This window comes from Zophobas morio, unplaced genomic scaffold (genome assembly GCF_036711695.1).
Source record: "Zophobas morio isolate AGI-343-1 ecotype UQ-CSIRO unplaced genomic scaffold, CSIRO_AGI_Zmor_V1 ptg000016l, whole genome shotgun sequence".
Taxonomy (NCBI): Eukaryota; Metazoa; Arthropoda; class Insecta; order Coleoptera; family Tenebrionidae; genus Zophobas; species Zophobas morio.
Genome location: NW_026972121.1, coordinates 1,826,686 through 1,843,103, shown reverse-complemented (window position 1 = coordinate 1,843,103; position 16,418 = coordinate 1,826,686). Strand labels below are relative to the sequence as shown.

General features: G+C 31.6%; 1 protein-coding gene across 1 annotated transcript in view; it reads left to right on the top strand.

Moving 5' to 3' along the window:
- Positions 1–233: 233 nt before the first annotated feature.
- LOC135129521 (integrator complex subunit 3 homolog) overlaps positions 234–16,418 on the top strand; it is a 41,632-nt gene continuing 25,447 nt past the window's right edge. Inside the window, exons 1-2 of the mRNA XM_064056684.1 lie at positions 234–382; positions 498–608. Of these exons, the coding sequence (XP_063912754.1) occupies positions 308–382; positions 498–608 (186 nt within the window). The 5' untranslated portion in view covers positions 234–307. The remainder of the gene's footprint in view (positions 383–497; positions 609–16,418) is intronic.

Genomic DNA, 16,418 nt, shown 5'->3' with positions numbered 1-16,418 from the left:
TACCATAAATAAATGAAAAAAAAAAATTATAACCTAACCACTCAGCGCAAAAATAAATCGTCTCCCATTTTCCGTCAAATTCCCACGAACCCATTCATTAAAAGCCCGTAAAATTCAAACGACAATCGAAAAATGTGTCCAGTCGGATCGCTCCGATCTCGTTCGGCCGTTTCCGCCCCAAGCACTACGTATATATCAATGCGCGCTTGATTTCCACAAACATTTTCCGAGGATGGGACGATGCAGGTCCTCCCGTGTTTGTCAACAGTGCGAAAATTCTAGTGGCCGTTAATAACCGAAATAGCCCATGGAAGTGAAGCCGACGAAGATGTCGCGGCTCTTCCTCACGTCCGCCGTGGAGTCGAAAGACGAGTTAGAGGAGGTAAAGGAGTTTCGGAGGCGATTTTGTCGAGTGTCGATGGTGCTTTGTCCGCCATTACGATTCTCGCCCGTCTCCTGTCAACTGTCAAATAAGGCGGCAAATTTGAATTTTGCAGAAACTCGAGCGCAGCTACCAGTTCCTCCAGAGTATCACGGGCGGATTGAGTGATAAGGACGCGTACGAGGCCCTCAACAAGGCGCTGCTGAAGGAGAAAGGATACGAGGAGGTACTTTGTGCATGTGTGTCGGTGGGCGAAGTGAACCAAGTCGGGCAAAGGGGGCCACAATCAAGCGCTTTACGGGTTTTACTCAACCCCAGGTACCACAAACGCGTGCCACAACCTTACGTTGCAGACGTGGTTCACTTTTGCCAGGTAGATTAGTATAACCTTAAAACCACACATGCATAGATTAAACAAAATATGGTGATGTGGGCTTGGTCATTTTGCACTAGATTAGTTAAACCAAGCCTGCATTTCATAGTGATAAGTGTATAAATTTAGTGACCAGATTTACAAGCTCCCAATCATCTCCATACTGTGAACCAGTTTTTCTTTGTTTTCTTTCATGATTCACAGTCTCCAAAATTGTGTAATGGAAAAGAATACATTGTTTACTGTTATAAAGCGCACTACATCTGGTGCTTACTTAGCTTGTCGAATGCATTGCAAATTGTCGCTCATAATAATGATCACATAGACACCACTTCCCAAATTTCGTTCTTCCTCGTTTTAAAAACCTGATTTAAATTGTTGTGGAGTCGTTAAACGTTGACGTGGATGCAGGTCCGTCGTCAGATCTTTAGGGCCCACGTAGGCACCCGTGTAAATCTACAATTGGACCTGGGGGATTTAATTGTTTTAGAACTATTAATCAAGTTGACAAGTTAATGACATTTACGTCAAAAAAGTCACTTAACTTTAATTTCAATGACGTCTAATGACGTGCAAACTTGTACAACTATGACTAGCTTTAGTTGTTTTTTTGACTGAATTTAGTAGTAGAAAGAGGAACACAGACCTAGAAGGGTTAGGACGAAGTACCGACCTTTCAAGGTCATTAAATTTAGTACTTTTTGTGGGTTTTAAGTGTGTCAAAACTGCCATCGTTATTCCTATCTATTTTATTAATCGAACGGCTCACCCCATTTTCCTTGAAATGCTATAAATTTAGACCGCTTTTTTAAATAAAAACAAGAACGTGCTCGCTGCGCTCGCATTCTGAACGTTCTCTTGTTGAGGTTTAGTCCCAAAACTACCCAAAAAATGTCTTAGCGGAGTTGTTTGGGTTCAGTTATGATAACAAATCTGCAGATTTAAAAAGAACACACACAAAGATGTTTAGAATGCGTGCGCAGCGAGCACATTTTCAAGATTTACTTTTTTTGACACTAAAAAATTCCCTCATTAATAATTTAGCTTAGGGACACCGACAAATTATTTTGTATAACACCTAAATGTGCTCGCTGCACTCGCATTCTCAATGCTTTTTTGTTAAATTAATTTAGTGTCAAAAACATCTACCAATGAACGGTTAGGTTACTTAGTTTTTATTATAATAGTTCTCGAACCCTCCCTGTCAAGGTTTTAGACATTCGTGATCACAAGAAAAATTTTTAAACTCATGATTTTTAAATAACGAAACATTTTTCTTGATAATTTAGCTTCTCGGGGACACCAATCAATAATTTTTTACATGGAACCTGAACGTGCTCGCTGCGCTCGCATTCTAAACTTTCTTTTTTGCTAAATTGGTCTCATAGAAACGATTAAAAAAGAATCTCAGGGCAGCTGTCCAGGTTTTATTGCATTTATAAAAAAAACACAAACGTTTAAAATGGGAGCGCAGCGAGCACGTTCGTGATGTTATAGTCCTTTAGACATTAGTGATCACAATGTTTAAACTCATATTTTTAAATAACGAACAAGTTTTCTTGATAATTTTTGGACATTTACACTTTTCGAATTCCCGATTTTTGGATTTTCCGGCCTTCCAGGTTTTGACTTTGTCTTTTTTTTTTTTCGTATTTTCGATTTCTCGATTTTTCGACTTTCCGATGTCTCGATTTATGGAGTTTTCTGCTTCGATTTTTCAATTGTTCTATTTCTCGACTTTTGATTTAAGAGTTTTCAATTTTTAGATTTTATATTTTTCGCATTCTAGACGTTCTTTTTTTCCCAAATTGGTCTCATAGAAATGATTAAAAACGTATCTCAGTTCAGCTCTCCAGGTTTTATTGTAATTATAAAAAAAAAACACAAACATTTAGAATGTGAGTGCAGCGAGCACGTTCGGGATGTTACAGTCCTTTAGACATTAGTGATCACAATGTTTAAACTCATATTTTTAAATAACGAAAAAGTTTTCTTGATAATTTTTGGACATTTACACTTTTCGAATTCCCGATTTTTGGATTTTCCGGCCTTCCAGGTTTTGACTTTGTCTTTTTTTCGTATTTTCGATTTCTCGATTTTTCGACTTTCCGATGTGTCGATTTATGGAGTTTTCTGCTTCGATTTTTCAATTGTTCTATTTCTCGACTTTTGGGTTTTTTGATTTAAGAGTTTTCAATTTTTCGATTTTTGATTTTTCAAATTTTCGACTTCCATTTTGAAATTTCCCGATTTTTAGACATTTCAATTTTTGGATTTTTCGACTTTCCTTGTCTTGGATTTGCCTTTTCCGAATTTCAGATTTTTCAATTCTTCGATTTTAGATTTTTCGAATTTTGGACTTTTCGATTTTGACATTTTTAAACATTTCAATTTTTGGATTTTTTGACTTTCCAGGTTTTGGATTTGTCCTTTTTCGAATTTCCGATTTTTCGATTCTTCAATTTTTGGTTTTTGGCAGGGCAGCTGTCCAGGTTTTATTGCATTTATAAAAAAAAACAAACGTTTAAAATGGGAGCGCAGCGAGCACGTTCGGGATGTTATAGTCCTTTGGACATTCGTGATCACAATGTTTAAACTCATATTTTTAAATAACGAAAAAGTTTTCTTGATGATTTAGCTTCTCGGGGATACCAATCAAAGATTCTTTAAATTATACCTGAACGTGCTCGCTGCGCTCGCATTCTAGACGTTCTTTTTTTCCCAAATTGGTCTCATAGAAGTGATTAAAAAAGAATCTCACCGAAGCTGTCTAGGTTTTGTTGCAATTATAAACAAAAAAATTGGCCTAAAGAGTTTAGACAGTACTTCCCTCGCTGTCGGAAACGTGACTACACTTTTGTAGCGGGGCATTTTAAAATAAATTGAGTATTAATTTTTTCAATTTTGTCATTATTTGGCATTGACATCTTTGTAATTTTTTTTGTGATTGCTTTGACTGCTTATTAAAAAAAAAAAATTATCGGGCGAAGTAGTCTCTGGTGTGTATGATATGTTGCCTATGTAAAAATTGTCAGACGTGAACAGATAAAAGGAACACACTGTATAGTACTTGTAATTTGAGACAAATATCCATAACACTTATCAATCTGTAGACGTGACGGTGAAACACAAACTCAACTAAAACATATTTTGACTTCCGTTTATTGAATAAAACACTACATTTTTTCGATTTTTGGATGTTGTAATTCACGTTTGGTTAATTATGAGATCTAGATGAGCATCCCTAGCCTCCCCCTAGCTACGGCCTTGTGTAGGGGTTATGAAATATCGAAAAAATTTGAAAGTAACAAATTGCCCAATGGATTCCATTACTGTACGCCCTTAGGTTATCCTCGATAAGAAAAACAAGTGTTTATGTTTATACATCGGAAGAATGTCACGTAGAATTTAGTTTGATTTGAATGAGTTCGTCCCCTCAAAACAGAGGATCAAAACAATTAACGGGTAAGCTACAATCGACAAAATGTTCAGAATGTCATTATTATAATTCTGATTAAATAAAGATGTTTGTATTTTCACATTTTCGTTCTTAATTTGATCAGTAAAAAATATGAATGCTATGATGAATTACAAGTGAAAACTCATCATATTTTGCACATTTTGGGTGGAATTTATTCGGCAAAATTTTGAGATAACGTCGTAAATTTTTTGGACGAAATAAACAAGTTTACTTTGAAACGTCTGCAAGATTTCAAAGTACTCAGTTCTGCAATTCTTGATTAAAGCAAGAAAATAAATTCAGGCATTCATTCATTTTTTTGAGTCACCCGGTATATGCAAATCCAAAAAATATGAATGGAATGATGAATCAACTACAAACTCATCATATTTTGCACATTTAAGATGGGAGTTATTCAGCAAAATTTTGAGATGACGTCATCAATTTTTTAGGGGGAATGAGCAAATACATTTTGACTAACAATTTACTATGCCTGTGATAACTTTAAAACATCTCCAAGATTTAAAAGCATTCGGTTTTGTAGTTCCTGATTAAATCAGTAAAATAAATCCACGCTTTCATTAATTTTTTTGAGTCACCCTGTATATGCAAATCCAAAAAATATGAATGTAATGATATATCACAACTACAGACTCATCATATTTTGCGCATTTAAGATAGGATTTATTCAGCAAAATTTTGAGGTGACGTCATCAATTTTTTAGGGGAGAGAAGCAAATGCATTTTTTGTAAAAATTTACCATGCTTATCATAACTGTAAACCATCTGCAAGATTTCAAAGCATTCGGTTTGGCAGATTTAAAATTAAATGGCAGAATGTTGTTTCATAATTTTGATTTTTTTTTCCGAAAATCTGGACGTTTTGGGTAAAAACTCAATTCGGAGTCATATAAAGTTATTTACACAAAAAAAATCATAATTTTCTGAAATGACCTCTTCAATTCCTGCCGTTTGTACATTAACTACTTATGTTACACTAATAATTATAAAGTTACTGTTTTCTTAAAATTTCGGGAAAATTTTATACGCTCTTTCTAAAATATTGGATAAAATGGATTGTTTTATGTTTTTCAAATCAGCTGGTCGAGATCTATATTTCAGAATTTCTTGAGATTTTTTTTTTACAGTTTTTCAAAAATCTCAATTATGATAATAATTAATACACCCCATAGGAATTTTTTACCGCTTTTCGAGCACCCTTGGAAAAATATCTGAAGACATTTTCTTCTAGATTCCACTTGTAGATGCTATTTTCGGCTTCATGTCTTCGAATTTTCCAACAAATTTCCAGAATCGATAAAATGAGAATCTTCATTTTCAAACCGAAGTTTTGGAAATTTCAGTCCGCAACGATAAACATTTCATGTTTTTCAAAACAGTTATTTTTCATTAATAAATAAACCAAAAAAAAAAACAAAACAAAAGAAAAATCCATTGAAGCATAAAATATGTTCAAAATTCGTGTCATATAAGTAAGCTATTATGTTTTCAAATTTTCATCATTTTTTGTAAAAGTTAGTCATCAGCTAAGATAAAACTGATTTTGGCGAATGACATATCCTGTAGGAAAAGAGAGGGTGGGTGGGCGGGGCTATTATCTGCCAAGATAAGCTGATTTTGGCAAATGAGGTACCTTCTAAGAAACGAGAGGGTGGGTGGGTGGGCTTAGTACTTGATAAGATGACGCTGATTTTGGCAAATGACATACCCTCCAAGAAATGAGAGGGTGGGTGGGGCTATTAGCTACCAAGATAAGACTGATCTTGGCAATTGAGATACCTTCTAAGAAAATAGAGGGTGGGTGGGTGGGGCTATTATCTACCTAGATAAGACTGATTTTGGCAAATGAGGTACCTTCTAAGAAAAGAGAGGGTGGGTGGGTGGGGTTAGTACTTGATAAGATAATGCTGATTTTGGCAAATGACATACCCTATAAGAAAAGAGAGGGTGGGTGGGGCTATTAGCTACCAAGATAAGACTGATCTTGGCAATTGAGATACCCTATAAGAAAATGAAGGGTAGAACTTTTGTATAAATCTATCTTGGCTATTTCATTTGGCAATATCAGTTTTATCTTAGCAAGTACTAGCCCCGCCCACCTTCCCGTTGTTTTCTTAGAGAGTAGGTCGTCTGCCAAAATCAGTCTTATTTTGGCAAGTACTATGTTATTTTATACAATTTAAAACCCATTTGTTATGTATAATTTTGAAATGACGTGATCGCATTAGTGGTGGGCATTATTAGACAAATTTTGGTTAGCGTTTTACCATCTACATGATATTCTTAATATAAGTACAAAATTTCGCAACAATCGGTCCAGTACTTTCGGAGATTATGTCTAATAAAAATCCGGGACAGCAGACAGACAGACGGAAACGGGAGACCTATTTCTTCCTCCTCTAGGGGTCATGAAAAATCGAGAAAACGTAAAAGTAGAGAGTCCCCGACGGACTCGATTACAATACTTCCTTTGCTTACGCTCGGGAAGTAAAAAACAACAGCACACAAACGTTTAGAATGTGAGCGCAGCGAGCATGTTCAGGTTCCCGGGGTCTTTCCGACTTTAATATTATTGTTTCGGATACTAAAAAATTCAATTCTCTGATTAAAAATAATTTAAGTTCTCCCGGGCACCGACGCATAATTTTGAAAAACAACCAAATTTGCTCGCTGCACTCGCATTATGATTTTTTTTTTAATTGACCTAGTATCATAATAGTATTTTAAAGAACGAGTTTCATAAGGCAAATATTGAGTGCCTCAATAGCCTTATGAATGAGTTATTTATACTATTTTTTCTACCGCACACGTTTTTTCCCAAAATTTAATTAAAATTTGCATTTTTTTTAATCTGGGGACTTTTGTCGTGGTTGGTGATGGGTTGGTCCGACACTAACCACGAAATATTTGAGGTTCGAATTTTCACAACAACAATTGTAATTCGAATCAATTCGAGTTTTCGTAATTTAAAATTGGTTAAAATGTCTTGCGAAGAAGTTACGCGTCCGGAAACGTGGGAAATTTTAAGTTTAGACTTGCCACTGACATTCACCTGACATTTCTCGTCATTGCTACCAATCTTACCGATCTAAATTACACCAGATCTATTAAAGAACGCTTTTCCGCTATTAACGAACTGCTGTGACGTCATTTGCGTGCGTTAATAGCTCTATTAGAAAACCAAAAAACGTGGGCGGTAGAAAAAAACATTTACGAATTTATGGTCAGCAAGGCTACTTAGTTTATATTTCATATAATAATTCTCGAGATCTCCCTATCAAGGTAAATTACTTTGAAAAACTGACCCTCTAAAATGCGAGCGTAGCGAGCACGTTCAGGATGCAAAACTCATATTTTTAAATAACGAAAAATGTTTCTTGATAATTTAGCTTCTCAGGGACACCAATCAAGGATTCTTTAAATTACACCTAAACGTGCTCGCTGCGCTCGCATTCTAAACGTTCTTTTTTTACCAAATTAGTCTCAGAAGTGATTAAAAAAGAATCTCAGCGAAGCTGTCTACGTTTAAAAAAAAAAAAACACACAAAAGTTTAGAATGCAAGCGCAGCGAGCACGTTCAAGTTCCGGGGTCTTCCCGAATTTGGTATTATTATTTTAGACACTAAAACATTCTCTGATTAAAAATAATTTAAGTTCTCCAAGACACCGACGGGTAATTTTGAAAAACAACCAAATTTGCTCCCTGCACTCGCATTATGATTTTTTTTAATTGACTTAGTATCATAAAAACATTTACGAATTTATGGTCAGCAAGGCTACTTGGTTTATATTTCATATAATAATTCTCGAGATCTCCCTGTCAAGGTAAATTACATTGAAAAACTGACCCTCTAAAATGCGAGCGTAGCGAGCACGTTCAGGATGCAAAAACTAATTATTACAATCTTTGAACTCATATTTTTAAATAACGAAAAAATTTTCTTAATAATTTAGCTTCTCAGGGACACAAATCAAGGATTCTTTAAATTACACCTGAACGTGCTCGCTGCGCTCGCATTCTAGACGTTCTTTCTTTGCCAAATTAGTCTCATAGAAGTGATTAAAAAAGAATCTCAGCGAAGCTATCTACGTTTTGTTAGAAAAAACAAAAAACACAAACGTTTAGAAGGCGAGCGCAGCGAGCATGTTCAGGTTCATGGGATCTCCCCGACTTTAGTATTATTATTTTAGACACGAAAAAGTCTTTGATTGAAAATAATTTAATTTCTCCAAGACACCGACGGATAATTTTGAAAAACAACCAAATTTGCTCGCTGCACTCGCATTATGATTTTTTTAATTGACTTAGTATCATAAAAACATTACGAATTTATGGTCAGCAAGGCCACTTAGTTTATATTTCATATAATAATTCTCGAGATCTCCCTGTCAAGGCAAATTACTTTGAAAAACTGACCCTCTAAAATGCGAGCGCAGCGAGCACGTTCAGGATGCAAAAACTAATTATTACAATCTTTTAACTCATATTTTTAAATAACGAAAAATTGTTCTTGATAATTTAGCTTCTCAGGGACACCAATCAAGGATTCTTTAAATTACACCTGAACGTGCTCGCTGCGCTCGCATTCTAGACGTTCTTTTTTTGTCAAATTAGTCTCAGAAGTGATTAAAAAAGAATCTCAGCTATCTACGTTTTCTTACAAAAAAAAAAACACAAACGTTTAGAAGGCGAGCGCAGCGAGCATTTTCAGATTCCTGGGATCTCCCCGACTTTAGTATTATTATTTTAGACACGAAAAAGTCTTTGATTAAAAATAATTAAAGTTCTCCAAGACACCGACGGATAATTTTGAAAAACAACCAAATTTGCTCGCTGCACTCGCATTATGATTTTTTTAATTGACTTAGCATCATAAAAATATTACGAATTTATGGTCAGCAAGGCCACTTAGTTTATATTTCTTATAATAATTCTCGAGATCTCCCTGTCAAGGTAAATTACATTGAAAAACTGACCCTCTAAAATGCGAACGTAGCGAGCACGTTCAGGTTGCAAAAACTAATTATTACAATCTTTAAACTCATATTTTTAAATAACAAAAAACTTTTCTTGATAATTTAGCTTCTCAGGGACGCCAATCAAGGAACACCTGAACGTGCTCGCTGCGCTCGCATTCTAGACTTTCTTTCTTTGCCAAATTAGTCTCATAGAAGTGATTAAAAAAGAATCCCAGCGAAGCTACCTACGTTTTGTTAAAAAAAAACATAAACGTTTAGAATAGGAGCGCAGCGAGCACGTTCAGGTTCCGGGGTCGTCCCGACTTTAGTATTATTATTTTAGACACTAAAAAGTCTCTGATTAAAAATAATTTAAATTCTCAAGGACACCGACGGATAATTTTGAAAATTTGAAAATTTGCTCGCTGCACTCGCATTATGATTTTTTTTAATTGACTTTTTATCATAAAAGCATTACCAATTTATGCTCAGCAAGCCTACTTAGATTATATTTCATATAATAATTCTCGAGATCTCCCTGTCAAGGTAAATTAGTTTGAAAAAGTGACCCTCTAAAATGCGAGCGTAGCGAGCACGTTCAGGATGCAAAAACTAATGACTACAATCTTTAAACTCATATTTTTAAATAACGAAAAATGTTTCTTGATTTAGCTTCTCAGGGACACGAATCAAGGATTCTTTAAATTACACCTGAACGTGCTCGCTGCGCTCGCATTCTAGACGCTCTTTTTTTGCCAAATTAGTCTCATAGAAGTGATTAAAAAAGAATCTCAGCGAAGCTATCTACGTTTTGTTACAAAAAAAAAAAAAAAACAAACGTTAGAATAGGAGCGCAGCGAGTACGTTCAGGTTCAGGGCCTCCTCGACTTTAGTATTATTTTTTTAAACATTAAAAAATTCTCTTATTAAAAATAATTTAAGTTCTCCAGTACACCGACGGATAATTTTGAAAATTTGCTCTCTGCACTCGCAGTATGGTTTTTTTTAATTGACTTAGTATCATAAAAACATTTAAAAATTTATGGTGAGCAAGGTTAATTTGAAAAACTGAACCTTTAAAATGCGAGCGTAGCGAGCACGTTCAGAATGCAAAAACTAATGATTACAATCTTTAAACTCATATTTTTAAATAACGAAAAATGTTTCTTGATAACTTAGCTTCTCATGGACACAAATCAAGGATTCTTTAAATTATACCTGAACGTGCTCGCTGCGCTCGCATTCTAGACGTTCTTTTTTTGCCAAATTAGTCTCATAGAAGTAATTAAAAAACCTATCTACGTTTTGTTACAAAAAAAACATAAACGTTTAGAATAGGAGCGCAGCGAGCACGTTCAGGTTCCCGGGGTCTTCCCGACTTTAGTATTATTATTTTAGACACTAAAAAGTCTCTGATTAAAAATAATTTAAGTTCCCATGATACCGACGGATAATTTTGAAAAACAACTAAATGTGCTCGCTGCACTCGCATTATATATATATTTTTTTAATTAGCTTGGTGTCACAAAAACATTTACGAATTTATGGTCACCAAGGCTACTTGGTTTATATTTCATCTAATAATTCTCGAAAACTCCCTGTCAAAGTAAATTACTCCGAAAAACGTAACTTCTAAAATGCGAGCGTAGCGAGCACGTTCAGGAAGTTTTAGTCCTTCAAACGCTAGTGATTACAATCTTTAAACTCATATTTTTAAATAACGAAAAATGTTTCTTGATAATTTAGCTTCTCGGGGACACCAATCAAGGATTCTTTAAATTACACCTGAACGTGCTCGCTGCGCTCGCGTTCTAGACGTTCTTTTTTTGCCAAATTAGTCTCATAGAAGTGATTAAAAAAAAAAATCTCAGCGAAGCTAAACAAAACAAAAGTTTAGAATGCGAGCGCAGCGAGCAAATTCAGCTTCCCGGGGTCTCCCCTACTTTAGTATTATTATTTTAGACACTAAAAAGTCTCTCATTAAAAATAATTTAAGTTCTCCAGGACACCGACGGATAATTCTGAAAAACACCTAAATGTGCTCGCTGCACTCGCATTAATAGACATTATAGTATCACAGACAATCTTTAATCTCACATTTTTAAATAACAATTTAATTTTTCTTGATAATTTAGCTTCTCAGGAACACCAATGCATATTTTTTTAAATTACACCTGAACGTGCTCGCTGCGCTCGCATTCATTTTTAGTAAATAAGTTGCTTAAAAAAACAACGCATGACCTGACAAGCAATAAATGAGCGCTCCTTGCCTCGGAAGCACCACAAATATCAAACAGTTTTGAAATCTCATAATTTTAAAGGAACATAAAACGTACACAAAAGTTCTTAACTCTAGCGTAACAATAATGCACCACTGAGATATTTCAAAGTGCATATTATGAATTAATTTCACGAATGCATAAACCTGCCCAAATATAATTCCGTTTCACCTAAATACATTTAATCAATTAACGTAACGTTGTCAATATCCAGTTTAACTAATTAAACAATCTCCGTGCTCGTGGAATTGTTTTAGGTTTAGCGACGTTATTAAACCAGGATTACACATTTAAAATTATTTGCGAAACGTTTTACAAAAATAAATTTCACGATGAAACATTAAAAAGCTGTTGTGGCAGTCAAAATTCGCATCGATCGATGACAGCCGGCGCGTTATTTCGCATAAAAGTATAACAATTCCAGTGCCTTTGGTTTTATTTTATGACGGCTTTCGAAAAAGATGTCTTTGTAAATATTAATTAAAGTTCGTTGTGATGTTTTATTAATTGGTTGAATTACGTAAAGGTTAGTTGATTTTGTTTTTAATGACTCGGGGCTGCCACCTGTAATAACGTGCAAATTAATATACAAGACTAAGTATTTATAAATTTTAAGTAAGGACTGAGGTAGTCCGTTTCAGAATTCGTTGGCAGTTTTATAGAAAAAAAAAAAAGAAAAAAAAACAGTCTAAGGAATACTTTGACGCTGTCGTAAAATTGTCGCGCTTTCACGAGCTTTTTATAGGGGGAGATTTGTATCTTTTTTGTTGTAATATTGAACGTGTATAGAGTAATTGACAGCGCTTTCGGAGTAGGTATTGAATGGATAAATTTTAAATATCGTTTACTAATTGAAGGGCTGAACGCAAAGAGTGAACAGTTTCCGTTCTAGAACTTTTCGGAAAAATAAAATACTATGGGTGGTTTATGAATCGGCTTTTGTTTTAAAATTCCCGAGCGTATGCTAAGGAAGTATAATAATCGAACCCATGGGGCGACTTGCCACTTTCATGTTTCTTCGATGTTTAATGACCTCAAGAGTACGAAAAAAGTGGTCTCTCGTTTTCCCACCACCAATGGGATGACGTCATCTCCAAAATTGGCAGTAATATATTTTTTAATTGTATAAAATCGGTTTGAGTTTTCACCCTAGACAATTTTTCGTTTTTTTAAATTTTCAATATTTGGGTTTTACAATACGTATTTCGTTTTTTTTTTTATTTTTAAGTTTTCAGTTTTTATTTTTTTAATTTTTCAAGTTCTTGAATTCCAATTTATAGATTTTTCAGTTTTCATTTTATACTTTTTCGTTTTTTCATTTTTGAATTTTCATTTATACAATTTTGCAATTTTTTCATTTTTTTTATTCTAAAGTTAAAAAATCTAAATGTTGGAAAATCGAAAAACTAAGAAATTAGAAAAATAGAAAAATCGAAAAACTAAAAAACGAAAAATTGCAAATCGAAGAAATGAATAAATGAAAAATTGGAAAACCCAAAAATTGTAAAATTGAAAAATTCTAGAATCGTCAAAATTGTAAAGTCGGATAAATGTAATAAAATTTAAAAAATTGAAAATTGTAAAATCGTAAAATTAAAAAGTGAATTTTTTTTTAAATTCTTATGATTATTACATATTTAAAATGAAAACAATAAAAATGACCAATCAAAAATTGAAGAAAGGAAACATTGATAAATCGAGAAACTGGAAAATCTAAAACTGAAAACCCCAAAAATTGAAAAATTTCACATTGAAGAATTAAAAAAATAATAAAACATCGTAACAGAAAATTGAAAATCGAAAAATGGAAGAAATGAAAAATTGAAAAATTTAAAAATTGAAAAATCGTGAAATTGCAAATGGAAAAATTGCAAAATCCAAAAACTGGCACATCTAAAAGTTAGAACATCAAAAAAATAAAAATTCTGGAAGTTGCGTGCTGTAAAATTTAAGACACAAAAAATTAAAAATTTAAATTGAAAAAACAAAAAATTATATAATCGGAACATTGAAAAAACGAAAATTTGCCAAAATAATGTCAAAAAAAAAAATCGAAACATAAAATTACAAACCGAAAATATGAAGAAATTAAAAAATGAAAAGTTAGAAATCGAAAACTAGCGAAGTTTTAAATAGAAAACCTGCAAAATCCAAAAAGTGAAGAAACAAAAATTTTAAATCGAAAAATTCTAAAATCAAAAAATTGAAGGAACAATAAAGTGAAAAATTGAAAAAAAAAATAGAATCCTAATATTGAAAAATCGGTTAATTGAAAAAATGGAGAAAATAAAACCGAAAAGAAAAGTTGCAAATTGAAAAATTAAAAATAAAAAACTCGAGAAACTCAAATCGAAAAATTACAAAATCGAAAAATGTGAAAAGTTTTAAAATTCAATAATTGAAATATTGAAAATTCTAAAATCGTAAATTTAAAAAGGTGAAAAATTTTAAAAATTATAGTGATTATTACAGATTTAAATAATGAAAACTAGAAAAATTACGAATCAAAAATTGAAGAAACGAAAAATTGAAAATTCGAAAAACTAAAAAATCCAAAACTGAAAAACTCCAAAAATTGAAAAATTTTACATTGAAAAAAACCAAAATTTAAAATTTGAATATTGAAGGACGGAAGAATTAAAAAAAAGAAAATAAAAAATCAAAACGGAAAATTGAAAATCGAAAAATTGAAAAATCATGAAATTGCAAAATCCAAAAACTGACATCCATAAGTTGGAACATCAAAAAAATTAAAAATTTAGTAATGAAAATTTGGAGAGTGGCGTGTTGTAAAATTGAAAAAACAAAGACTTGAAAAATTTAATTTGAAAAAACATAATTATATAATTGAAAAATCGAAAATTTGTAAAAATAATGGTAAAAAAAATCGAAACGAAAAATTATATAATGGGAACATTAAAAAATTGCAAAATCTTCTGTTTTGCGAAATTTTAAATAGAAAAATTGCAAAATCTAAAAACTGAAAAAACAAAAAGTGAACAATCGAAAATCGCAAATCGAAAATTGAAGAAACATAAAAAAATGAAACAATTAAAATTGAAAAACCAAAAAATTATAAAAACACTGAAAAATCCAATACATAATTGGAAAAATGAAGAAAATAAAACGAATTGAAAAATTGACAGAAAATTAAAAAGTGAAAACTTGTGAAATTTTAAATCGAAAAATTGAAGAAATAATAAAATTAAAATTGGAAAAAACAAAAAATTATATAATCGGAATATTGAAAAATTGAAAATTTGTAAAAATAATGGCATTAAAAAATCGAAACGAAAATTACAAACCGAAAATAGGATGAAATTAAAAATGAAAAGTTAGAAATTGAAAACTAGCGAAATTTTAGAAAAATTGCAAAATCTAAAAAAAGGAGAAACAAAAAAATGAAAAATTGACAAAAACTGAACCAATTAAAATTGAAAAATCAAATATTACAACATCGAAATACTAAATAAAGAAAATAAAAGGAATCGAAAAATTCAAAAATTGAAAACTCGAGAAACCGAGAGTTGAATGTTGCAAAATTGAACAAAAAAAATGAAAAATTTAACTTGAAAAACCAAAAAATTATACATGTAATTAAAAATTGGAAACTCGGAAATTTTAAATCGAAAAATTGAAAAAACGATAAAATGAATCGCAAATCGAAAAATTTGAGAAACGACAAACTGAAAAAATTAAAATTGGAAAAAACAAAAAACTAAATAATCCGAACATTGAAAAATCGAAAATTTTTAAAAATAATGGCAATAATTAATCGAAACGAAAATTTACAAACCGAAAATATGAAAAAATAAAAAATTGGAAAGCCAGAAATTGAAAACTCGCAAAATTTTAAATAAAATTTGAAGAAACAAAAAACTAAAACAATTAAAATTGTAACATCAAAAAATTATAAAATCGAAAGAGTGAAAAATCGAGAAATTTAAAAAACAAGGAAAATAAAACGAATCGAATAATTAAAAATCGAAAACTCGAAGAACTCAAGAGTTGCAAAATTGAAGAAAAAAAAAAATGAGAAATTGAAATTGAAAAGTCAAAAAATTATACAAGTGACAATATGAAGAAATGAAAACTTGAAAAATTTAAAATTAAATACTCACAAAATTTTAAATCGAAAAATTGCTAAATATAAAAATTGAAAAAACAAAAAAATAAAAAATTGAAAAATCGCAAATCGAAACACTGAAAAATCGAATAATTGAAAAAATAAGGAAAATAAGACGAATCGAAAAATTGAAAAATTAAATATTGGAAACTCGAGAAATTTTAAATAGAACAATTGAAGAAACAAAAAACTGAACCAATTAAAATTGAAACATCAAAAAATTATAAAATCGAAACAGTGAAAAATCGAGAAATTTAAAAAAACAAGGAAAATAAAACGAATCGAAAAATTTAAAAATTGAAAACTCGAAAAACTCAAGAGTTGCAAAATTGAAGAAACAAAAAAAATGAGAAATTGAAATTGAAAAATCAAAAAATTATACAAGTGACAACATGAAGAAATGAAAACTTGAAAAATTAAAAATTAAATACTCGCGAAATTTTAAATCGAAAAATCGCTAAATATAAAAATTGAAAAAACGAAAAAAAAAAGAAAAATTGAAAAATCGTAAATCGAAATACTGAAAAATCGAATAACTGAAAAAATAAAGAAAATAAAACGAATCGAAAAATTGAAAAATTAAATATTGGAAACTCGAGAAATTTTAAATAGAAAAATTGAAGAAACAAAAAACTGAAACAATTAAAATTGAAACATCAAAAAATTATAAAATCAAAACAGTGGAAAATCGAGAAATTTAAAAAACAAGGAAAATAAAACGAATCGAAAAATTTAAAAATTGAAAACTCGAAAAACTCAAGAGTTGCAAATTGAAGAATAAAAAAAAAATGAGAAATTGAAATTGAAAAGTTAAAAAA